General features: G+C 36.3%; 1 protein-coding gene across 5 annotated transcripts in view; it reads left to right on the top strand.

Moving 5' to 3' along the window:
- The window catches only part of srrm3 (serine/arginine repetitive matrix 3), a 437,508-nt gene that overhangs the window by 365,370 nt on the left and 44,745 nt on the right, over positions 1-27,393 (top strand). For all 5 annotated transcript variants that reach the window (XM_051930826.1, XM_051930824.1, XM_051930825.1 and 2 more), the window contains 4 exons: positions 11,684-11,719; positions 13,712-13,762; positions 19,161-19,268; positions 21,673-21,856. In XM_051930826.1, coding sequence (XP_051786786.1) covers positions 11,684-11,719; positions 13,712-13,762; positions 19,161-19,268; positions 21,673-21,856 — 379 coding nt within the window. The remainder of the gene's footprint in view (positions 1-11,683; positions 11,720-13,711; positions 13,763-19,160; positions 19,269-21,672; positions 21,857-27,393) is intronic.

Genomic DNA, 27,393 nt, shown 5'->3' with positions numbered 1-27,393 from the left:
ATAACTCCTAGATTGTGGGCTAATTCAGTAAAATTAATGGTGATTCCAACCAAGTTAAATGATGACACAATATTGTTATGATCAGCGTCATTCCCTCCAACAATTAACATCTCTGTTTTATCTGTATTTAAAGACAAGTAGTTCTCATTCATCCACTCCTTTAATTCATTAACACAACTAATTAAAGACAACATTGGAGAAACTTCATTTGATCTAAATGAAAGGTATAACTGGGTGTCATCTGCATACGAGTGAAAATTAACATTATGTTTCCTAATGATAGATCCCATTGGAAGCATGTAAATTGAGAATACTATACTATACTGTACATATTCTTTTTTCTTACCACAATACAGAAACAGTTACTGTCCTGAAAGAAGATTCAATAATTACAAGAAAAATGATAACAAAAGACATATACAGTACTAAAATATCCATTCCTTTTTTCCTGTTCATTTTCATTCTCTGCAGGAAACCTCTTCCTGTAGCCAATCACTGGCTTGCCTTCAGATTTTAAAACTGACACTTTTCCACCCTTTTTTTAATCTCTATTTATTAAGAATTTCAGAAAAAAATTACACCAGTTTTCTACATAGTCACCTTCGTTTGCGATGCATTTTTCCCAGGGACGCACCAAAGTTTTAATGCCCAGTTACTAACAGAAAAGATCAAAGTCTATTTAAATTTGAGATTATATGAATGGAAGAGTATCATGTCAAGATTTCCTGTATCAATAAGATTATAAAACATCATGGATAGTCCATTTAAAGCCAGCAATTTAATCAGGGGCTACCTATTCCCAGAACTTATACTCACAGCACCCACAGGCAACTATAATTTAATTACTGCATGGTCAATTTGGACATTATGAACTTGGTAGACAGTTTAGTATGAATCTGAAAAAGGAGACAGACACCTTTAGTGAAAATCAAAATATAGTCAGACAAACGCAGATGTCTGCACACAAAACATAACAAATTAAGAAGGGTAAAATATGCTAAAAAGAGCAACAACTAGGTCAAAAATAAAGAAGGTAAAAAAGTGAGAGAATTTGCATTGTTTCAACACTCTGATATTTGACCAACCTCATAAAAAAGTTTAGAATAATGATCATTTTGAACATAAATGTATAATTATAAATATAATTAGTCTAGTGGCATGACTGCCTCAGTCCATCATTTCACAAATACACAGCCAACACAATATTACATACATTTCTGATCTGAAATAAACATTTTACTCATTTTTCAATAGCACACTTACTAGATGTACAGGAGATCTCCACTATAAGACTTCTGGCGACATTTATTACTACGATGTCTTGCTATACAAAATTCCCCTGTAACAGGATTTCCAGACATCCAGCAAGAGGAGAACATGTCCTGTTTTTTGGCCTCATGTCATCTGTCTGGTAGGCAAAGTTAAACACCTAGAAATTGTCCAGCGTTTGCATGTTTATAGTATTGGTAAGGACTTTCAAGCACTATTCTGTTTAAAGGGCTTTAGTACCAGCAGTAAATGTTGTGTACCAACACCTCATCTTTGAACATCTTTGAAGTCCCCCAACACAATCTGTCAACATGCTCAAAACTATAAAGAAATCAGTGCAAGCGAAACTCCAAGTGGAACAACCCTCCACTACCCTGCTCTTTCATACAATGTAGGTATGTAGCACTCTGAGCTGCATATTATTATTATTACATGTTATTTTACTATACACCACAAAAATAAGTGGACATATAAATATTATTTCTTCATCACTGTATTCATGATATGTTTAATTAGAATATGGCTGTGTGCTAAATTAAATAGAAACTCAGTTATAATTAACAGCAATGTAGATTTTTATTTATAAACATTTTGTAATTACTCAGCCAACATCAGAAACATCCATCCATCCATCCATTGTCCAACCCGCTGAATCCGAACACAGGGTCACGGGGGTCTGCTGGAGCCAATCCCAGCCAACACAGGGCACAAGGCAGGAACCAATCCCGGGCAGGGTGCCAACCCACCGCAGACATCAGAAACATGATTTTTATTTTTAAATTTTATACTGAAAAGGTCATAATCAATATTCTGTATGTTTCCTCCATACTAATTATAATTTACGATAATTTAACATAATGTGAGGGACAAATGATATAAAAGAATAACGCTATTATTAAGTTTGATCTCTTTCTGAGTTTTACTTTGCCTTAAGGTATAACTACCTTGTTTTACTAAATCAGGTTTGGTGTAGATGATTTTTGGAACATTTTAAAATTTAGGTTCTTAACTTGTGGAATACAAACGCATCCAGTATGTTGTTCTTTCCTGTTCACAGCAACAGAATCTCTAAACTCCACTTTTGGATGTTACACTGTACTGTATATTTTTAAATAAATATTTAAATGCATAAACTTAAAATGTTGTAAAACTCAGACTCTGGCAGGTAAAGAACTAGTAAGAAATTAAGTACATAGTCAAACTACATTAGATCAGCCATATGCAGAGTAAAGGGTGCTATGCAAGTAGTAGCCTTTTACATAAGCTCCATATTTCTCACTGTTCTTCTCTTTGTTTCTGAACTTATTTACTATTTACTAGTTAATTCCAAACACCAGACACAACTTCCACTATGGATGCCTGTCCATCCATTATGTAATAAGTATTTATTTATTTATTTTATTTATTTATTTATTTAAATAGCTTTTGTAAAAAGTCAAATTTTCCCTGGGGACAAATAAAGGTTCTTTCTGTCTATTTATCTTTCTATCTATCTACTGTATCTGAAAACAGCAATGCACCAGTTATCCTTTTAAAAAAAGGATGGTCTGTGTCAAGTCTCCAGCCAAATAATATGTGTATATATAGAATTAGTGCATGCACAGTAAAGCAAAGACTAAAAAGAGCAAGACATGCTGTGCAGCAGAAAATCCAGCAGATGGGGTGGAGAACAAACTGTTTGAGAAAGTGCTGAGCTCTTATTTTAACTACGTGCAAGCCTGCACTGCAGATCTTCTGCTGCAGATGTTTCTGCATGAATAATGTATAGCAAAGAGACAACAATACTGTTTCTCTGAGGGCTTTTTTCTTCTTTTGTTAGAATGAAAATCAGAATATACTTGTCAGTGAAATGTTATCTAAATATCAAGGGCAATAAACTTTAATAAAATTGGTTCTAGAAAACGGTGGGTTTTTGGTGAAATTGTATACACCAAGAAACCTCAGAAAATCAACATTTATTTTGAATCAATTTCTTTAATTCAGAAAAAAGACGTCCAGAAATAATAGCCACTCATTTTCTATACCTTTTATACCATAACAGGTTTATCCAGCAAGCTGTCTTTGGTCGGCTTTGCCTTTGTTAGTGTATCCATGTATCATATAAAACATTTATTTAAATGTGTAGTGCAGTTTAAGAAGTATGGTTGTAATTCCTAAAAGAGGAAAAAAATTAAAGAAAAAAGAAAGATAGCAAAATAGACATTAGCAGTGAGAAAACATAGAAGGTAATCCATGGTATCAATGCATTATATGAATAATATGGCTTCAGATGTGCTGCACATGCAGGAAGCAGGACTTATTCTGTTGTCTATTAGGTGTGTACCTTGTTTCCCACATGCAGATAGGGTTTGCCCCACTGAATACAGTAGCACAGCAGTAATCAACAGAACAGCCCTTCTCCCCTCACTTCTTCTCCTCTTTTTTTCCTATCTACCAAACAAGACACACTCACCTCTACCAGTGAGTCTTTGTCCTAAGCCATCTTACAGTGCACTATTACTTAACTTAAAAAAAAACTTAAAATGCTTCAGCCTACCAACACTGATACTAGTCTTTTCACAAGGTCTCCTTTTTCTTTTTCATTGGCTGCCTTACAAACATCCTACATCCTGCAACATAAAGAATAATAATGTATCATCATTACTGGAGATTTTATTTTCACCTTTAACTTTTTTGATGAAAGTTATCTGCCTGAACGTTTTGCAGGGTACCTCAGCTTTGTTCTGCTACTGTATTAATCTTGAGTGTACAAACATTATTCAGAGGTTTTGTACAGGCACACTTATACCGTGTTTATAATTTGTTTTTTTAAAAGCATTCATTAAATATGTCTGGGTATTTATTTTAGATTTACTTATTTTGAGGTACATGTGTAACACAAGCAAATGAAGTGATGTGCTCATGCTAACACAATAGTAGTAGCAGGATTTGAACCCACAACCTCTGGGCGTGAAGTCCAAAACCTTATCCACTACACCATACTGCTTTATTTTCCATCCATCCATTATCCAACCTACATCCTAACATCCTACCTATATCCTAACTACAGGGTCATGGGGGTCTGCTGGAGCCAATCCCAGCCAACACAGGGCGCAAGGCAGGAAACAAACCCTGGGCAGGGCGCCAGCCCACCGCAGGGCACACACACACACCCACACACCAAAAACACACTACAGACAATTTAGGATCACCAATGCACCTATCCTGCATGTCTTTGGACTGTGGGAGGAAACCAGAGTACCTGGAGGAAACCCACGCAGACACGGGGAGAACATGCAAACTCCAGGCAGGGAGGACCAGGGAAGTGAACCCGGGTCTCCTTACTTCGAGGCAGCAGCGCTACCCACTGCACCACCGTGCTGCCCTTACTGCCTTATTTTGCATTAAAAATTCACGGCAACAAGGTAAGATGCTTAGGATGTCAAGCCATCACAGGACACACTATTTTATGTACTGCTAATTTAAACCTACAAGTCAACCTAATACAGTATGCACATTTTTAGTATGTGGAAGGGAACATGAGTTGAGAGAGTCAGAATTACTGACAAGGTACAATGCAATGCACACTGGTTCCAATTTAAGTTGCTAAATCACCTAGACTGCGGGTCATTGGAGATGTGGGAGGAAAATCAAATGTGTGTGTCGGGGCATACAAGCTCAAAACTAACAACAAATTGGTGCTGGGTTCAAACCTTGGTTACTGGATAAATGAACAGTTGCACTAATTATTGCTCCCCTATGCCAATTCATGTCATTTATAAAATGTAAAAATAAATTGAACTTAGTATAACCTTATCTACATTTGTTAAATTATCAAGTTCTTTTTAGATATATTAAAATGGGTCAGATAAAGGATGGGAACGAAAGATTGTTCTTTGAAGCAGAGCCTGCATTTGTAAAAGCAGCCCCAAAACAATATAAAGCTTCTTGATGGCACTGAGCAGAAAAAAAGGGTACAACTCAAAAAAATGTTACTTTGACATATTCCTTAGCTATTGTCTCTTCTTTCTGCATGTTCCCACATAAATCAAAGTGACAGTATCATGTGCTTGGAGTATAATTGTACAACACTAACCCCTTTAAATAGAAAGATGCAAGACTGTGTGTTGGTGCCTGTGACTGGGATTGTTTTAACCCTGTGTAGAGCTCCCCAATTTATTTTTAAAAGTTTAAAACATTTCTTTTATTTTTTTGTGAAAAAAATTGTCATTGAAATGAAGGATTTAGAAAATTAAATTAAGCTAAAACAAAAGGGTATGATGAGAGAATAACTTTACCAAAATCTGATTTGCCCAGTGCATGTCTTACCCTGTTTAAATGAGATATTTTAGAAGTAAAATACTACATGCCAATATTTTAGTTTGTGGAATTAAATCTTTTTAAACAATGTATATTTTCCACTGTCCAACTGTGCATCAGGAAAGATGTGCTATACATGTGCATAAAACACTACATAATTCCATCTAAAGATGTAAATCTAGTGGAGTCAAAATTAATAAATTTCAAACATTTTTGAGTTATTGTATCGACACTGTGACATCCTGACATACACGTAGACAGAGAGAGAAAGAGACATCACACAGAAAGCAGTCAGATCATATTTTGGGATACTTAAAATGTGGACATACATTTAAAAGTTGAAATGAAATAAATATCTAATGGCAAATCAGGAATTGTCAAGAGTGCTTTAGCATGCATAAGAAGAAAGAAGAATATTTTCTTACTGTATACAGTGGAGTGGGTGGAAAGGTGTGTCAGGAGTGATTTGTGACAGAGTGAGAGCAGCTTGTTTATATGGGATGGAGACGGTGGCACTGACCTGAAAGCAGGAGACACAGCTGGAGGTGGCCGAGTTAAAGTTGTTAAAATTTGCATTAGGTGTGATGAGGATGGACAGGATTAGGAACAAGTACATTAGAGGGTCAGCTCAGGTTGGACAGTTTAGAGACAAAGTTAGAGAGGAGAGATTGTGTTGGTTTGGACATGTGCAGGGGAAAGATGCTGGGTATACTGGGAAAAGGATGCTAAGGATGGAGCTGCTAGGCAAGAGGAAAAGAGGAAGGCCTAAGAGAAGATTTATGGATGTGTTGAGAAAGGACATGCAGGTGGCAGGTGTAACAGAGAAAGATGCAGTGGGTAGGAAGTTGTGGCGACCCTTAATGGGAGCAACCAAAAGAAGAAGAAGAAGATACTGTATATTTTACATTTTATATTACTACATGACTAAGACTGGAAAAGCATCAATCAATATATAAAGACAAATACACACAAATGTAGCAAGTTTCTAATAACTAGTAAAGCACCCATGTTGAATCAGAGCAGAATCAGAAATGTTAGGGATGGACTCCCATTTGATTGGTAATTAATCAATAAGGTAAGCAATTAAAATGATTAGATATGGACAAACAAGCATATTTGTGTGTGTGTATGTGACACAGAAGAAAAAATAATTTTATAAATACAATATAGTCGAACACTTGTGAGTACAACATCTCACTATTAAAAAAATCTAGCACCTTGTATAACATTAAAATGTCTAAAATTAAAAGTGAGAGATGAAACTTGATTAGGGTACTAAGTTTTGCTTAGCTGCAGGAGAAAGTGAGGTACAGTATATTAAGAACAGCACAGAAAAATACTGATGCAGAAATGTAAAATTCTGTGGAATGCTTGTGACAACAAAAGTAAACTGAAAATAAGAAATTTTACTAGAGATTCTTAAAACCACGTTCTTGAAGTAAGGATATGTTTTTTACTCGTTTACCTGCTTGTAGCAGCCATAGTGAGTGGAATAAACCTCATACAGATCCAGATGCTGTGAGGTAGTAATGACTGTTCTGTGCTACAGCTGTGCGAATGTTAAAATATCTGTACTGAACTTACTGAATTTCAGTCTTATTAAACTTAGGTGGTTTGGTGCGGTAAAGTAGTCCAGGTGTGTACTATATATATGTGTGTATGTGTGTGTGTGTGTGTGTGTGTGTGTGTGTGTGAGTGTATATGCCTATTTGCCCTGTGATGGTCTGGTGCTCTGTCCAGATGTTGTTCCTGCCTTCAGCCTTAGATTACTAGGACGGGCTGTCGCTACCCTATGACCCTGCCCTGGATAAGTTAATGATTATAACGTTTGCTCAGTTCTTTTCACTTGTTTGCATGCTACATGTGAGCTTAATGTTCTTTCTCACTGAAGCACACGTGTGCATTATTAATCTGGTGACAGCAGGCAGTATCTTTGCAAAATAAAGAAATAAGAGAAATAAGCTTCTGTATAGTGAAATTGAATTCATGGGGAAGACAAACAGGGTAGTTGGTGAAGTGAAGCACACAGCTGGTCTCCTTTTAAAAATAACTAAATCAAATAACAATGGTTTGCTTTATGCATTTTTATCTTCTTAAAGCAACATAGACACATGTAGTTTTGCAAAATATGTGTAGTCTCAAGACACGGATCAATACTCCATAATATTTTTGGCTTGAAAAACAGATGTATTTGTTTAATTTTTAAAGCTTTTCTTTATAATGGGACTCTAGTCCACATAAGCTCAATTATAAAAAGCAAGAGTGGGATAGTAATTTATACAATTTATAAAATATGCTTCACTTTAGAACACAATCTTTTATGGTAAAGTGATCTTATAAGTAAATCTTCAGTAAGGATTTCCATAAGCTTTGGCATAATGCTTATGTGTATGTTGATTAATGATTACAGAGTATCTGTAGTGAAGTTCAAATCATGGCATAAGTTATAGTGGAAGAATTGACTATTGTCCAAATATTTAAATGAAGCTTGGTGAGTGATAAATATCAGACACCTATTTTATTTACAGATCATGCATAGAAGGTAGAAAAGAGCTCAGTTTCAACAACTATTGGACTTCGAAAGGGATCAGGTTATTGGAATTTGTATGGGTAATATGTATCTGTTCAGTTGCATGGAATGCCTGTACTGTTCAAAATGTATGGGACTAGAGACTATATGAAGGAGGAACTCCCTCTTACATAAACAGCATAGAGCCATACAGAAGAATGACTGAAAGGAAACATCATACATACAGTACACTGCAGAGTAACAACTAGTCAACTTGTGCTCTAACATTAAGTTTCAAAGGCTAAACATGACATGTGAGATATTAACCTGCACTTCAGAGTTCATATGTGACGTGACACTGACACCACAGAGTAGACAAAAGTGTATTCTGGACAGCAAAGTGCCATGATGTCAACATATCAAGGACTAACTGCTTTTCTGGACTCCCCTCCTTGAATCCAGTCAAATGAATATTGTTTGTCTTCTGGATTCTGTCCCTCACACAGAAAACTTTTAACATTAATGAAGCACGGAATGACCTCCTGGCAGAAAGTATCTAGACCCTCAATGAGTCAATATCACATTGTATTCGGGCATGTAAATCAAGTAAACGTATACATAATGCTGATTTTTGCAGATGAAAATTTAAAATCCTATAATCATATGTTTCATATATTAATGTCATAATTTGTGCCAGACTTGATAGACACCAGGTGATCCCTCCTGATGTAGCAGTTTGCATTTTGATTGTAACTTAAATATTAAATTCCCATATTTTTTATTTTAAGTGAACAAGGTATGCTTTCCTAGCTCAAATTTTACAGTTATGTTTCAGTGGATTTCAATTGTGATCATGTACTGTATATGAGGGGCTCTCATTTATAGCATGCATATTATTACCCTGCACTATCAGCAAATCCAAATGCATTTCACAATACTACTTTCTCGATAAATAAATGATTAGAAATGTTTTCATAAACTAAGAAGATATGGAATGTTATAGGGAAAGTTAATTAATACATTACTAGCAGTTCTTGTTTTTTAAATAATTTTTTATGTAAAACATTTTTATTTAGTTGTGAGCTGTATGTCTCATTTCTATATCAAATCAAATGCTAGAAAAGAATTTAACAAAATACTGTAGTACGTAACTTTGTATGAATCTGTCTTGACTGCAGTGTAATAGATTAATATTCCAAAATAATCGAAGTGCATTTCCAAGAATGCCACATGCACAATGGTAAACTTAAATCAACATTTTGAAATTATCAAGGATTGATAATTAATGTGTTTTTGATTATTTTTGTCACTGTTTTCTGATTCAAGATTTTACTTTAGGTTTCTTGTTCTCTTTTATATTGACATATATTTTAAAATCTCATTCAGCCTGTATTTGTACTTGTTGAAATGCATGTTTAGTCTAATATTTTATTAAATTAAGAGATTCAAAAATATTCATCAGGAAATGAAGCGTCAGCCAGACATTCCCAAGAAATCCTAATAGCTCCTCTAGGCTTCCCGGGTCTATCCAGTCTATTCCTCATGTTTCAAATCCAACTCACTACCATCGGTGGTGATCAGTTGACAGCTCTGCCCCTCTCCTCATGTTAATGTCCAAAACATACGATCACGGGTCAGATGACACAACTTATGCAGGACCTTGTACATGAGTAGCGGAGAAAACGAGCATGAGATTGCCAAGCAGATTGGAGTGGCAGCAGCTGTTCTGCAGACATTGTACTGATCCATAATTGTAAAGTGGGAGCTGAGTCTAAAGACAAAACTCTCGGTTCACTGGTCAGTCTACATCTCTGTCTTCAGCTGTGGTAATGAGCTGTAGGTAATGACCAAAATAATGGCATCTTGAGTGCAAATGGCAGAACTAAGATTTCTTCGCAGGGTGATTAGGCTGAAATTGCATGATAGAGTGTGAAGCTCATTGATTCAGGAGAGCCTCAGAATAGAGTTGCTGCTCTTCCAGATCCAGAGGAGCCAGTTGGGGTGGTATGGATGTGTCATAAGGATGCCCCCAAAGATGGCTCCCCTACAGCTGCTCTGGGCTGTTCCCACTAGAGGAGACCCTGTGGCAGATCCAGTACATGCTGGAAGGATTATATCTCTTGGCTGGGTTTGCAACCCTAGAAATTCCCCAGGAAGAGATGGAATCAATAGCTGGGAACAAGGAAGTCTGGGCTGACCTTCTTAGCTAGCTGTTGTCACAAACCTCACCAGGAAAACTGGTTGAGAAACTGAGATGAGGTTCACAAATAATTAAAATACTGGAATTTCAGTATTGTTTCAGTATTTGTATCTGTTGAAATGTATGCTCAATCTGTTTTAATCAGAATATACAATTAAAAAAAATTTAATTTTTAATATCATTTTTTTAATTCACTATTTCCCTGAAAAACAGCCTTGTTATATTAAAGCAGAGATCTTTACCTTGACCCTGGGGATCCACAATGACTGCATTTTTTCATTCCAAAATATTAATTGGAATCTTAATTAGATACCTGTGTCAAATTACTGATCTTATCATTTAATTAGATGACTTGCTCCAGTTCAGACCTGAATGCCCAGAGTTACCAATAATGCATCTTTTCTCCCATTTGAGTAGCTGTAATATTAATGGACAGGATTCAATTCAGTCTCTTTTTCTTCACTTTAGTCAACTTGCTTTATAAGATGCTGAGCCCTTGAATTTTCTTCTTCTTATTTTTCCCTTAACAATCAATTAACAATGAGATGAAAACAACAAGAAACAAACTCTGCAGAAGTTTACTAACATTTGAGACTGTATGCATTCATCCTAAATAGCTGATTAAGTAAAATATTTAATTCAATGTATTCTTGTATAGCCTCTTTACTGAATATAGGCCCAAGAGTACTTATGTATATTTTCACCTATAAATATATTATCAGTAAACTTTGAAACCACAAAAACACATTTCAAGTTTTACAAACATTAAAATTTAAATACATCTCAATGATAAACCTAAACAAATCTTGTCAATACAAACTTCATCAACATTATAATTAAGAAAGAGCCAGTTGACAGTTGGATGAGATCAAAACAAAAACACCAGTTTATAGTAATCCTGTTTAAAGTAACCTGCTGGGGGAATCTAATAATGTATAAACTAAAGACAAATGATAAGGTCTTGTGTTGCCACAGTAAACATTCAACCCCAAGAGTTCCAGTATTTGTAATGTATTTAGGAGACCAGCATCATCAGATTGTAGTGTACACTCTAGGATGTAAGCATTAATAAATTTGGTTAATAAGGCCCAAGTCATTTCAAACTTTGTGTTACAAGATGGAATTTGGAATGTCTGGTCTAAACTTTCTTGGAAACTAACACAGACACTTTCAACCCAGGACCAAAACCTCCAGAACCTTGGTTAACAGCCATTGCATTAAAGTAACATATATTCAGTGATGTAATTAAATTAGTCAAGTGGTATGTGAATGACCAGTCAAATTATTATTTAAAGTTTATGTTTATGCATGTCACTCGAGGGTTAAGTACTTTTTCTGGAGATCTTGGTATTAATCTGAGTTTACTTTGTCTCGTTGACACAATAATTCATTGAATTTTGCTATAGGTCTGCTTCAGGTCCCAGAAAGAAACGAAGATATAGGTGAGTACAGAGATTGAATATTGAATCAATTTAAATTGTATAATTTATATTTTTTAATTTGAGCAATACTAATACTAGCTGCAGTGGTAGCGCTGCTGCCTCGCAGTAAAGAGACCTGGGTTCGCTTCCCGGGTCCTCCCTGCATGGAGTTTGCATGTTCTCCCCGTGTCTGCGTGGGTTTCCTCCGCGTGCTCCGGTTTCCTCCCACAGTCCAAAGACATGCAGGTTAGGTGCATTGGCGATCCTAAATTGTCCCGTGTGTGTGCTTGGTGTGTGTGTGTGTGCCCTACATTGGGCTAGCGCCCTGCCTAGGATTTGTTCCTGCCTTGCGCCCTGTGTTGGCTGGGATTGGCTGCAGCAAACTCCCATGACCTTGAGTTAGGATATAGTGGGTTGGATAATGGATGGATGGATAACAACAGCACCAGACTTCATATTTAAAATGTATACTCTAAGAGCAGTACAAGCTGTAGTTATAAGTTATTAGGTGTGTTTTGGTATTTATATTTAGTCAGCCACTCACTCAGTTTTGTAAAATTATGTTTTTTAATAGTAATAAGGTGTACAGTAGGTAAAGCTGCTGCCTCACAACTCCATGAGTTTGATGCTCATTCATGGTTTGTTGAGTTGGGTGCAATCTTATCCTGTCTGCAAAGGCTTTTATAGAAGACCCTATGCAAAATATCAGATGGAAACTTAACACAGATTAGTATCCACAAGTTTTAAAATAATAATAATTATTATTATAAAACTACTGCATATGATTGTGCTGCTTTTCAATCAATCATACAATACCCAGTTCTCTTACTGAAACATTCACCCCCTGTCACTAGGTGTCACACAGTCAAATGAGAAAAAATAGTCAAAAACAAACAGAAAGGACATATTGGAAAAAGCAATATATTTTGTTAAAAGCAAAGGGAAAAACTGGAGTCAAACACATGTGAACTGATGAAGCTGTGGTAGAAATGTTTTCTTGGGCTAGTGTTAATCATCCATCCATCCATCCATTTTCCAACCCGCTGAATCCGAACACAGGGGTCTGCTGGAGCCAATCCCCACCAACACAGGGCACAAGGCAGGAACCAATCACGGGCAGGGTGCCAACCCACCGCAGGACACACACACACACACCAAGCACACACTAGGGCCAAATTAGAATCGCCAATGCACCTAACCTGCACGTCTTTGCACTGTGGGAGAAAACCGGAGCACCATGAGGAAACCCATGCAGACACGGGGAGAACAGCAAACTCCACGCAGGGAGGACCTGGGAAGCGAACCCAGGTCTCCTAACTGCGAGGCAGCAGCGCTACCACAGTGCCACCGTGTCGCCCAGTGTTAATCATTTAATTTAAAAACAAAAAGTGTATGCCAGTGTTTTCCAATACTTGATCCAGAGTTTAGTAAGATTTTTTTTGTTCCATGATATTATAACTTTAGAAACAAAATGTTGCCTTTAAATGGAGTTATGATTTAAAATTTCCCTTTAGCCTACATTTATTGCTGCAGTGCATTTTTGATTGTTTACGTTTCTTTGTTTAATAGAATTATGTACATATTAATCATGCATCTTATGCATACATGTGTTATACAGTACTTGTTTATAGATTAAATATATTTTATCTTGTAGTGTAATTATAATCTGTAGTAGTGCAACTGATATGAAATGAGCTTAACAATATAAACCACATTAATTTGTAGAATTTAAGAATATTCAGCTGGTTTTGTTTTAAGAAATTTTCAACCTCGTGTTTTACCCCAGCAGAGAAACTGCAAATTTGGCTATACAGCCAATTACATTCAGAAGCAGGTATTATTTCTGTCTTTTCTCTTTAAATATAAAAGACACTTAAGTGATTCAAAGACAACGATTTTAAAAGTTAATTTGATTTAATTTTTGGCACAATAGGAAACAATGCAGAATTACCAACATTCAGATTTATTAATTAAATTAATTCTTTGAATTTGTTTTTTTCTGCTTTATTTCAGATCTGGAAGCCCAAAGAACAAACACAAAAGCAAGAACAAACAAAGAAAAAGGTGAGACTCTCTCAAAAAGAATCAAGAAAGCTTTCTGAGAAAAATACACGATTGCTAACTGTTTTGGAACTTTTAGGTATAACTTGCTGTCTTTGTGTTTTCCACTATTAATGCACTTTAGACAAACTTCAAATAAACCTTTCACTGGCTTTGTAGCAAGAGTAAATAATGGTAAAGTAATAAAATGCCGTTTTTACATTTATGTTGTTTTATGTAAGAATACAAGTATGCTATGTTCTATATATGTTACTAAATAGTTTTAAAATTGCATAAATATTTAAATTTCACTTTGCTGTCATTCTTTTATTAACCTTTTTGGCATTTCATGCATCTATCTGCACTTTTGTCATTGTCATTAAGTAGCATAAAAATAAATGCATGGAACATTTGTGAATATTGATTTGCTGCTAATTACTGAACCCTTCAGCTCCTGATGAAAAATGAAAGTATCTTTCAGGTACCAGATTTTAAAATTTGTTGTTTTTCTCCTTCAACTGAGACTAACTGTTTTTTACTGAATTTTGTGCAAAGAATTGTTTACTTGAGATGCACACATTATTGTCCACTTATGTTTGTAAAAATGTCTCCCAGTGCTTTGAAGAAAGTCCATGACACTGTTTTGTCTTTTTAATTGAAAACAGAAGTTTAAATACAATTAAAAAACAGTATATTACCGGGTACCAGACAACAAGCCTTTGTGGATGTGGATAATGTTTGTCAATTATGGTGTCAACATGGTATTTTTTAGAAGACTGTAAAACACTGAGCCATTGCTAGTCAAGATTTAAGTAAGCAAATCTTGCATTAAAATAGGCATTTTTGATTTGATGTTATACGCATATTTAATGTTATGCAGATATTAAGGCTACAATGTACACATACTTATGGCGACCAACTCCTGCATCACAATAGTTTATGATAAAAGCAGTTTTGAAATACAGTGATTACATTTATGCACACCAGCATCACTGCAGTGGTGTAAGATCTTTGAGTTGTTATAGGGTTATATGCTTATACTGTTTATGAATTCTGTAAGCTACCTTGTGTAACGAAATTTTAATGACATTGAAGGCTAACAATCCTAACACTGCGTGCAATGCTAAAAAGAGCAGAGAATGTGGCTGCTTTTACTTCCCAAGCCTCTGGTTGAATTGGATAGATCTGTGACTTTTTCGGATAATAGCTAAATGACCCAGTCATGGACATATTAATTCCAGGATGAACTGTTTAGGAGACCATCATAAAAATATTGAATTAAAAGATGTCCAGTTGAGTTGAAAAATATTCAGCATCATGCACTCTCAACATTGCTAAGGATATTTGTCATTTTGTACAGAATGTTTACTCAATTATTTATAACTACCATCTGCAATGCTATATATTTTGAACACTTAACTAACACTTCCAGGTTTTGTTTTTGCTATCACTACATGCGTGTACCACTACTTGTTTTTGCAGTGGTACACAACTAAGCAATGTTTCTTTGTTTTTTGCTTATTAAATAAGTTCTGCTTATAAAGGTATATAAATCATAAATAAGTTATAAACAATTTGGATTCTCATTAGAGCCGCTTTAAATCTCTTAAAGGTAGAGTATATTTTTCATGTTCATTATGTTTTTTGTGAAAAAAATCAAAGGCATCTGGTTTCAAGACAAATATATAAAATTTGAAGAGAGGTTAACTTAGTTTCCAGACTGTCTGGAAGTGAGTATATATGTTTGTGCATGGCTGATGAAGGATTGAAATCTGTTTCTTTATTTATAGTGGTGTACAAATTCTTCCACCTCCCTGTAATTCTAATACTGTATGGATTCCCAGCTTAGTAAAACTGAAACATATTACAGTTTGTTAAAGGATATGGAGGCACAGGATTTAGCACTGCTGCCTTACTTCTCCATAGTTCTAGGTTAGACTGCCTTGAATATTGCCAGGATAGGCACCTGCTTTTGGCAAACTCAAACTGGATTTGTGGGTTAGAAAATGAATGAATGGATAGATAGACTTCAAAAATTAATGTATTATTGGATTTTATATACACTTGTTTTTAATGTCATTCCTTTTTAAAATGTAACTGGAGAAAAGTAAAAGGAAACATTCAACTGTTTGTTGACACATCACTGTCCATTTTCTGAATTCAGTTTTCCTTCTCTTACCAAGAACACGCTCCCATCTTCCATAATGAAACTCTCTGCTTTTTCTTTCAGTTCTGTCCAGCAGAGGCTCTTTTGTGAGGGTGTGGTTGCTGCCAAATTACCACAGGCCTCACACTGGATGTCCCCTTGTTCTCTCTCTCTCTCTGTCTCTCTCTCTCCTCATCTCCTTCTGTCTCCTCTCTCTCTCTATCTCCTTCTCTCTGCTTAAATTTCTGGACGTTTTCATCCTTTAATCTAGCTGTGCTTGAATTCCCAGTAGCTTCAATGAATGGGTAATTTAGCTCCAATGTAGCAAAGTAGCAGGCTGCTGCATGGCTTTTTGGGAGTCACAAGTCTAGTGGTCTACATTTCAATAACTGACTTTTTTTTGTTGATTTGCCATTTTATTATTTGCATTTCCTTCTCCCGGGCGATCTGCATTTGTCACATCTGCCTTACATGGCTGCCATCTTTATTTTTAGATTCTCTCCTGACCTCAATTTTAAGAGTGTGCGGTAGTATTGGATTGATACTAAAATTTTGACTTTGGTAATAATACCCAGATTTGTCATTTCAGTATCCATGCCAAAACCATACCTTAGCAAATAACAAATAACTCCAAACCACACAGGCTGATAGGCCACACAAACAGACAGATGTTTTAAAAAAAAGTATTTCTCAATTCTGGATCTGTAACCTGACTTCATGGAAAACGTGCCCCTCTTAACTTTTCTTGTTTTTACTGTAAATACCATTTTACACCTGTCGAGCTCCAAGTCTATGGAATTCATCGGGATGAGCAAGGGGTATCAGTGGCATTTCACACCTAGGCCTTCAGTAGTGTTCCGTCTGAATCAACCCGCCCCTCAAAAACTAATTTATGGTTATAAAAACCATCTTAATATGCAGAAATAAAGTATAAAGAGCCGTTGCATCGCAGATAGATAACTCCTGTAGCCACAATAAATGCCTTTATTGAATAGACAAACCAGGTGTGAACAAGTTACTTTCTACTGCAGCTACAGCCCGCGACACACATAAAAAACATCAATAATATCTCATAAACTTGCAATATTATTTAGGAAAATCGCAACATTTTACTCACCAAAAATTCGGATTATTTGTAAACAAAATCCATCCTCCTCTCTTTCCTCAAAAACAGTTCAATTACTCTGTCGTACAGATTATCCGTGCGCGTCAGTTCCATCACGAAGTCCCTTTCTATCGCCATCGAAGCTAATACTGAAAGTCGAACCTGCCCTGTCGTATTTCTGGCATAAGTTTTAATTCGCTTTAGGGCTGAAAATGTCCGCTCAACAGAAGCAGTGAACACAGGAATGCGCACCGCCAAACATACAAATGTGTACTTGATGCCCCATGATGCTCTCATTCAGATTTTTATATTACACCATCCTATCCAATCAACGGGTCTGAATACAGTGACGTTGCCGTACGCCTGCTAGAGGGCCCTAGTGAAACCAACTCAAAATCTGATTGGTTGAAGCAACAGTTTAATCGACATTTATTTTGTGTTAGACGGCCTGCAGAACGGATTGTGAAGGCCTCCTGGCAGACTTCTTTGACTTTGACCCTGCCTGGCAACAAATGAAGGCTGAAATGTGATTGGTTAAATGTTTTAATACGAAAATACATGTCTGGAAGCAGGTGCAGCACAACCATCGGAAAAACTATGAAAGGAAGCGGACAGACTATTTGGAATTATTTAATAAGTAATCATGGACAAAATATAATTAACATCAGTTTGTGATTCAGATATTTTTTTAGGCCAGCAGAGAAGGCCTTGCAGGCCCTGACAGCCTGCCACCGGTAAATGCTTGGCTTGGTGGGCGGGGCTCTGTGAGTTGGCAGGCGTGGCTCTGTCTTGCGTGCGTCTTGCTTGCCATGGATTTAGTGAATTATATATATAGATTAGATCAAAAACTTTTTTATCTCTGTTCTGCATGAGAATGCAGCTGAGTGGCAGTGACAGCCTTATGTATTTTTCACAAATTAGGAATTAATTATTTTACATTTGGCTGAATCCTTGCGACTTATGACTGTTCATAGACTTTTTCAGTTATGACACAGGCTAGTCATTTGACTTGCCCAGGATCAGAAAGTGAAACAGTGCACAATGATGGAAATTGAACTGGAACCTTGGGGTTTAAGATTTAATATTTTAGCCACTGTACCAAACTGTAAGGTGATGCAAACAAAATACTTATCCATAGGCTCCCATAGTAGATGATAGTAAACCATAAAACAAGTGTTGCTGATATTTAGTGATATTTGTCTTTAAAAAAACACAAATGTATCGGTATATTGATGTGTATAATAGTTCCTCTAAACGTTCAGGTTGAGTTGAACATCTTTTGCCTATCTTCCATGTCCATGAGTCTTTTTGGGAAAGATATCTTTCTTTTAACACTGTAGAGAACATATTGCTGCCATCCTATCACCATATTTTTTAAACATCCTATACTGAAGCAAGATAAGAATGATTAAAATTACAGTCTCTGTACCAGATTATTTTATTGTATATTTTATTTCCTGACAGTGTTTCTCATGACAAAAACCAAACCTTTACTTTGAACTTTATATTGGAACTGCATTAAATATCATAGTACAAAATACTTGACATGTTTTGTCTAGTCTAGTAAGGAGAGCAAGCTACAAATTGTTGCATGCAATTAAGGCATTCACCCTAAGATTTTTCTTCATACAAAACTGAAAAAAGACAGAATGATTCTGGAAAAACAGGGAAACCCAGATTAGAATAATCTAATTATTCATGAGAATTTTCACTGTCTATACTATAAAGGGAAATCCATATTCCTGCTGGGTGGTAGTGCCTTTCATATCTCAGTTCTAAGTTCCATTTTTTCCATTAGGAGTCACTCAGTTTAAGAAGCTGTTTTTTTTCTCTGTAATTATTTTTAAATATTATTGGTGGGTGAATTTTCATGAGCACATTACTCAGTAACATTCATTTCTTGACATTTGTTTGATTTTATTGCTGCCTTAATACCTTATTGCTGTCAGATGAATTGGACGAATGTCAGTTAATATGTTTAGTCTCTATGCAGCTGTTTGGAATCTTTATTAATGAGACATTCCCTTACATATTTATATAAGAACATGGAGAAAAAATGTCAAGCCATTCTCTTTCTACATTGTCATTTTCTGTTCATGTGGTAATTTATTTGTTCACCTGACTTGTGTCTAATTGCTGTTCTTGAAAATTCCTATTCATTTTTCCTTAAGATCCCCTGCAGAATCACCTGGAGTGAGGTCCCACCGCCGAGGGAGTTGCTGTAGCTCACGCAGTGCCTCAATGTCTTCACTGGGTAGCCCTTTGAAATCACCAAGCAGGTGTGTCTGAAGGTCTTGCCTCCCTACAACGCTGAACTTATTTGTGTTGTGTTTATTTTCTAATCCTGAAATTGTCAAGAGACTTTGAAGGGAACAGAGTCAAGGAGAACCTCAGATACACAGAGTATATTTCCAACTATAAATTCTTAAATGCCTTTTTTTCCCATAATGACATGTATCATGAAAGCCTAGTGCAGATGGGCTTGACTCTAAATTGATCTTTATGAGTGAGTATGGGTATGTCAGCAAGCATGTCCTATGACGGAGTACAGTACTCTCCAGGGTGGTTTCTGTCTTATGGCTGATGCTGCCAGAATAGGCTGTGGCTCCTTGGATAGAATGGGTTCTGTTAAATAAAGGATGGATTTTACGAAAAAGAGGTTAAACCCATTATCACATAATATGAACATACTATGGAAACCCCAAAAGTCATGTAACCATTTTACTGCTTTACATACAGTATGTATCATTTCAAAGTCAAAAGCAGGTTATGCTTAAGCTATATTGAGCATCAAAGGAGGTTACACTTAACTTTGAACTTATTATATAACATACTGTTTAGGCCTCACCCTGGAGTGCTGTATGCAGTTTTGGTCTCCAGGAGCAAAAAAAATATAGAAGCTCTAGAAAAAGTCCAGAGGGGAGTGGCTAGGCCTAATTCCTGGACTGCAAGTTATGAGTAGAGATTAACGAAGTAAATTTTTTGTTTTAGTACGGAAAATGGAAATTAAGAGATGACAGGACTGAAGGTTTTAAAATTCTGAAAGGAATTAGTACAGTGGATCCAGATTTTTACTTTAAAATGAATTCTTCAGCAGGAACACAAATGGAAGTAAATATTGCACGAACATTAGAAAGTTTTTTTTTTACACAGAGAACTATAGACATGGAATAAATTATCAAGTTGTGTACCTTAAAGAGTAAAATTAGAAAATTAGATAAATATTATTGGCAAGTTCAGTTGGGCTAACTGGCTTGTTCTTGTTGAAAAATTTCTAATGCTGATTTTTGTTTTCAGAGTAATAGCAGTTTTTCTTCCTTACTCATTACTTTCATATATTAGAAACCAAAGAAAACCAGAGACCAATGAGTAGGCGATGAGTAAAATGTAATATTAAATATAGAGATGTGTTGTTGTCAAAGGAGGGAATGGTGCCACTGTAGTAAGTGCTTCTACTTCCTTCTGCATCAAAAAAAAAATCTGGAAATACTTAATTTGACTTAAGCTGTGCTCATTGTACATCTCCGGGTTGTCCCCAGCTCTACCTGGATAGGCAGTGGCCCCGATGGCCCTGTATTATAAGAAGCAGATTGTGAAAATGAAAGAATTAATAATGGATTTAATAAAACAGTCTTAAAACTGAAATGTATTTACATTCAGCTCCATTAAAAAGCTATCCTCCTAAATAAGATGTTTCTTTTTCTTAGAGGTTTTACTGATTAAAGGGTATCTGCTAATCCACCTGATCTGTCATCTGCAGATTTATCCAACTTGTTTGATGCATTTATACAAATATAGGAACACTGGGCTAGCATCAATCCCATCCAACGTTTTGCTTGTGCAATACAGAGTAACAATGTGCAAAACCTGGCACAATCAAATCATGGACAGAAAGATAAGCAAGAAAATATTGTTAACTCATGTTCTCCCAGTGTCTTTTTGGGTATATCTCAGGGAGTTCCAGTTTTCTTGCCGCATCTCAAAGTTATGCACATTAGGTTAATTGGTGGATCAAAATTATCTCAGTGAAAATGATTGCATGAGTGAACCATGTGATGGACTCTGACCAAGTTCGTGTTTTGAGCTCCAGTCTTTAAGGATAGGCACAGGCTCTCTATGAGTCTGAACTCGATAAGCCAGTTAGAAAATGAATTTGATGGCTTTATTTCTTTTTTCCACTTCTGTGCACTGTAGAAAGTTTTACAAGTGGTGTGGCTATTTTCTGTTCCTGATCTGATGTCCTCAAGGTGAAGCTTCCAAAGAAACCCTGACCTGAAATCAAATATAAGAGATGTTACATTGAATACCAGAAAAACATAAAACCGAACCATAAAACATATTCTATTTTTTGTTTTGAATTTAGAGAATCTGAATAATTATTTTGTGCCAAAAATGTCAGCAATAACAGTCAATAATAGGGTTTTCAGTTTTAATGAATTGTATGTTGAAATGAATGCACTATCAATACAATAAAATGATTAACACTATGCAATAGATATCCTGAATAATGCTGTATGTTTTGAAATATCATGTGTATATTTTAACATTCACATGAGAGCATAACATTGAATATCAAGCTCTTTTTTCCTTTTGCTAATGTAAACCAATTTAAATTAAATTACATTAACAAGTTTGATAATGAGTATTTTGTTGCCAAGAAAACCTTTCATTCTCCTTCGACAGACTTACCCCTAAGCACACCGATGAGGAACAAAAGGTATTCCACACTCCTTCCAGTTGTAGCAAGTCTCCCTCTCCAATGCGTGGTAGCAGATCTTCAACTCCCTGGCAGAATGGACACCGAGACAGTACAAAGAATGGCCAGGAGAATAGTGGAAATGAGATCATCAGAGAGAAGACTCGAGATGTATGTAATTTCTTTTATATCTTTCAGATATTATGTTTTTCTGTCTTTATTTGTATTCAGTTGTACTGGATGAACTTATCAATAGATTTCTGCTCTCTAGTAAAACAACTTGTGTTGGCTTTCCATATTTCACCTTTGTATTTAATTTGCCATTCACATTGCAAACAGCTTAACAACGAAAAGGGACATTAACTTGAGGACCGTCTTTCCTTTCAGCAGAAATAAAACAGTGAAGTCTATATTACTGGAAAACATGTAGTAATGATGGCAAAAACAAGAAAGAGAATAGGATTTGTGCAGTTGAATGAGAAATGTTATATTTTAAACCAAAATGTCCAACCCAATTGGTAGAATTCAGCTCTGTTTTTGTTCTGTTAAAGCCTGCAGTTGCTTATTTCTTAATTTTATTTCCATTTTTATTCCTTAATAATTCACGTGAACTTTTCAGTTTAAGGACATTTCTCAAACAACATAGAAATACTATAAGGAGGATCGCGTGGTATAATGTTTCAGAAAGAAACATTTGTTAATAGTTCAAGTTGCGTGAAACACATATGGGAAAGAAGGCAAATCATCCAGTAAAATAACTTAGCAATCACAAATGCTGATCTTCAAGGTGAACTTATTTTTTAAGGAGCCAGATATACAGTGGTGTGAAAAACTATTTGCCCCCTTCCTGATTTCTTATTCTTTTGCATGTTTGTCACACAATATGTTTCTGATCATCAAACACATTTAACCATTAGTCAAATATAACACAAATAAACACAAAATGCAGTTTGTAAATGGTGGTTTTTATTATTTATGGAGAAAAAAAAATCCAAACCTACATGGCCCTGTGTGAAAAAGTAATTGCCCCCTGAACCTAATAACTGGTTGGGCCACCCTTAGCAGCAATAACTGCAATCAAGCGTTTGCGATAACTTGCAATGAGTCTTTTACAGCGCTCTGGAGGAATTTTGGCCCACTCATCTTTGCAAAATTGTTGTAATTCAGCTTTATTTGAGGGTTTTCTAGCATGAACCGCCTTTTTAAGGTCATGCCATAGCTTCTCAATTGGATTCAGGTCAGGACTTTGACTAGGCCACTCCAAAGTCTTCATTTTGTTTTTCTTCAGCCATTCAGAGGTGGATTTGCTGGTGTGTTTTGGGTCATTGTCCTGTTGCAGCACCCAAGATCGCTTCAGCTTGAGTTGACGAACAGATGGCCGGACATTCTCCTTCAGGATTTTTTGGTAGACAGTAGAATTCATGATTCCATCTATCACAGCAAGCCTTCCAGGTCCTGAAGCAGCAAAACAACCCCAGACCATCACACTACCACCACCATATTTTACTGTTGGTATGATGTTCTTTTTCTGAAATGCTGTGTTCCTTTTACGCCAGATGTAACGGGACATTTGCCTGCCAAAAAGTTCAACTTTTGACTCATCAGTCCACAAGGTATTTTCCCAAAAGTCTTGGCAATCATTGAGATGTTTCTTAGCAAAATTGAGACGAGCCCTAATGTTCTTTTTGCTTAACAGTGGTTTGCGTCTTGGAAATCTGCCATGCAGGCCGTTTTTGCCCAGTCTCTTTCTTATGGTGGAGTCGTGAACACTGACCTTAATTGAGGCAAGTGAGGCCTGCAGTTCTTTAGACGTTGTCCTGGGGTCTTTTGTGACCTCTCAGATGAGTCGTCTCTGCGCTCTTGGGGTAATTTTGGTCGGCCGGCCACTCCTGGGAAGGTTACCACTGTTCCATGTTTTTGCCATTTGTGGATAATGGCTCTCACTGTGGTTCGCTGGAGTCCCAAAGCTTTAGAAATGGCTTTATAACCTTTACCAGACTGATAGATCTCAATTACTTCTGTTCTCATTTGTTCCTGAATTTCTTTGGATCTTGGCATGATGTCTAGCTTTTGAGGTGCTTTTGGTCTACTTCTCTGTGTCAGGCAGCTCCTATTTAAGTGATTTCTTGATTGAAACAGGTGTGGCAGTAATCAGGCCTGGGGGTGGCTACGGAAATTGAACTCAGGTGTGATACACCACAGTTAGGTTATTTTTTAACAAGGGGGCAATTACTTTTTCACACAGGGCCATGTAGGTTTGGATTTTTTTTCTCCCTAAATAATAAAAACCATCATTTAAAAACTGCATTTTGTGTTCACTTGTGTTATATTTGACTAATGGTTAAATGTGTTTGATGATCAGAAACATTTTGTGTGACAAACATGCAAAAGAATAAGAAATCAGGAAGGGGGCAAATAGTTTTTCACACCACTGTAATTGATGCTGTAAATTCACTGGACATCAATACAAATTTTCCCTGGTATTCTATTCTTTCAGGATTTAATTAGCAGTATTATAATTTCATAGGAAAAGGTGCAGTTTCTATGTAATTTAAATATTTATTGGTTGGTTTGATTATAAAAGACTAAGTGTCTTCCAAAATTAGAGGCCATGTCTAACATAAATGAATGGATATAGAAATTCTAGAAAGTTTACTGTTACAAGCAAGAATTTCATGTTATCCATGAAGTAAAGCCAAACTGAATTCCTTAAACACCCTAAATGTTTGCTGACTCATTTCAAAAACAGAGGCCTTGTCTAATACAAATGAATGGATGTAGAAATTCTAAAAAGTTCAGCTACCAGAAAAGATTTAATGATATCCATGAAGTAACCAGTTACAAAAGATAGCCTTCACATTGAACAGTTTATATATCACATTGTCTTATGGTAATCTATAACAATGCATCCCAGTTTATTGATCTTTTCATTTCTAACTTGTATATTTTGTCTAATAAATTTTATTACATTAAACTCACATGCAACTAACGCATTATTATGTTGATGTTGTTTATCTTCACATTTTTCAAAAAAACTGATAGTAGCAAGTTTACATTTTATAAGTGATGGATTTCTTGTTGTCTTGCTCACTTACAAAGAAGGTCTGTTTGTTATTCTAGGAGTCAAAGAGCTGTATCTTATCCAAATACTAGCCTTTCCTTCTTCTCAATGTGAAATATATATTTATGACATATAATCAAAACCTTCAAGACAAATTTGGAAGCATGTTACATCTTATTGAAACATCTTACGCTAATTCACTTGTGATAAAACTGGCCATTCATTGGCTAACAGTTTAAAATGAGTCAATATCTATGTCAATGTTTAAGGAAAAGCTTTAAAGGTATTTTGATAGTATAGCTTGTAAAATTAAAATATTACGTGATATTTATGCCTAGAAAGGATATTTGAGCATCAAAATAAATCAGATCAGGCACCAAATACCTTTAAAAAAGAAGAAATAATGATAAGCATATTGCACAAAAGAAGCACTATTAAATTGCAGAGTACTAATAAACTACATGCTACAAACAAAGGTAAGATGATCTGGTGGGAAGTCTTTGAAAAAATGGTACTGCTTTACTTTTGTGTGTTTTTGTGTTAGCTTTTTTTGAAAATGTTTTCATTTTTAAGAGTGACATTGCTGTGTGTTTTGCAGCAGATGTAGCCTTGCATGAACTGTGTATTTAGGCCAGAAAACGGTAGCTTCCAATAAGTCATTGGTCTGCTCTAAATACCAGTATCATTTAAACACTGAATAAATATTTAACTGCAGTTTTTAAAGGCCAGTAGAAAAGAGAGATAAATGTGGCTACAGAGATTGTGCTGTAGCTTGCTGTTTAATAATTCTGAAATATAAAAATGCTGTAGTAATAAGAAAGAAACGTTTATTTTTAAATAAGCTCATACAGTGTATCCAGAAAGTATTCGCAGCGCATCACTTTTTCTACATTTTGTTATGTTACAGCCTTATTCCAAAATGGATTAAATTCATTTTTTTCCTCAGAATTCTACACAAAACACCCCATAATGACAACATGAAAAAACGTTTACTTGAGGTTTTTGCAAATTTATTAAAAATAAAAAAACTGAGAAATCACATGTACATAAGTATTCACAGCCTTTGCTCAATACTTTGTCGATGCACCTTTGGCAGCAATTACAGCCTCAAGTCTTTTTGAATATGATGCCACAAGCTTGGCACACCTATCCTTGGCCAGTTTCGCCCATTCCTCTTTGCAGCACCTCTCAAGCTCCATCAGGTTGGATGGGAAGCGTCGGTGCACAGCCGTTTTAAGATCTCTCCAGAGATGTTCAATCGGATTCAAGTCTGGGCTCTGGCTGGGCCACTCAAGGACATTCACAGAGTTGTCCTGAAGCCACTCCTTTGATATCTTGGCTGTGTGCTTAGGGTCGTTGTCCTGCTGAAAGATGAACCGTCGCCCCAGTCTGAGGTGAAGAGCGCTCTAGAGCAGGTTTTCATCCAGGATGTTTCTGTACATTGCTGCAGTCATCTTTCCCTTTATCCTGACTAGTCTCCCAGTTCCTGCCGCTGAAAAACATCCCCACAGCATGATGCTGCCACCACCATGCTTCACTGTAGGGATGGTATTGGAATGGTGATGAGCGGTGCCTGGTTTCCTCCAAACATAACACCTGGCATTTTCACCAAAGAGTTCAATCTTTGTTTCATCAGACCAGAGAATTTTCTTTCTCATGATCTGAGAGTCCTTCAGGTGCCTTTTGGCAAACTCCAGGCCAGCTGCCATGTACCTTTTACTAAGGAGTGGCTTCCGTCTGGCCACTCTATCATACAGGCCTGATTGGTGGATTGCTGCAGAGATGGTTATCCTTCTGGAAGGTTCTCCTCTCTCCACAGAGGACCTCTGGAGCTCTGACAGAGTAACCTCCCTGACTAAGGCCCTTCTCCCCCGATCGTTCAGTTTAGATGGCCGGCCAGCTCTAGGAAGAGTCCTGGTGGTTTCGAACTTCTTCCACTTACGGATGATGGAGGCCACTGTGCTCATTGGGACCTTCAAAGCAGCAGAAATTTTTCTGTAACCTTCCCCAGATTTGTGCCTCAAGACAATCCTGTCTCGGAGGTCTACAGACAATTCCTTTGACTTCATGCTTGGTTTGTGCTCTGACATGAACTGTCAACTGTGGGACCTTATATAGACAGGTGTGTGCCTTTTCAAATCATGTCCAATCAACTGAATTTACCACAGGTGGACTCCAATTAAGCTGCACAAACATCTCAAGGATGATCAGGGGAAACAGGATGCACCTGAGCTCAATTTTGAGCTTCATGGCAAAGGCTGTGAATACTTATGTACATGTGCTTTCTCCATTTTTTTATTTTTAATAAATTTGCAAAAACCTCAAGTAAACTTTTTCACGTTGTCATTATGGGGTGTTGTGTGTAGAATTCTGAGGAAAAAAATGAATTTAATCCATTTTGGAATAAGGCTGTAACATAACAAAATGTGGAAAAATTGATGCACTGTGAATACTTTCCGGATGCACTGTATCTGTGACACAATATAGTAATGCCAGGATTAATGTAGAGCTTCACTTCTCTCCTTATTTAAGATTGGGTTTGGATTTCGTTCATGTCTACATACAGCTTCAGCAGTCCTCTCCCTTCTGTATCTGTTTTATGGCAATACTAATTATATGGAAGTCTCGTGATGGACAGAAAAAATAA

Source organism: Erpetoichthys calabaricus, chromosome 8 (assembly GCF_900747795.2).
Source record: "Erpetoichthys calabaricus chromosome 8, fErpCal1.3, whole genome shotgun sequence".
Lineage (NCBI taxonomy): Eukaryota > Metazoa > Chordata > Cladistia > Polypteriformes > Polypteridae > Erpetoichthys > Erpetoichthys calabaricus.
Note: the sequence above shows the minus strand (reverse complement) of the source record. Positions and strands in the feature narration are given on the sequence as shown.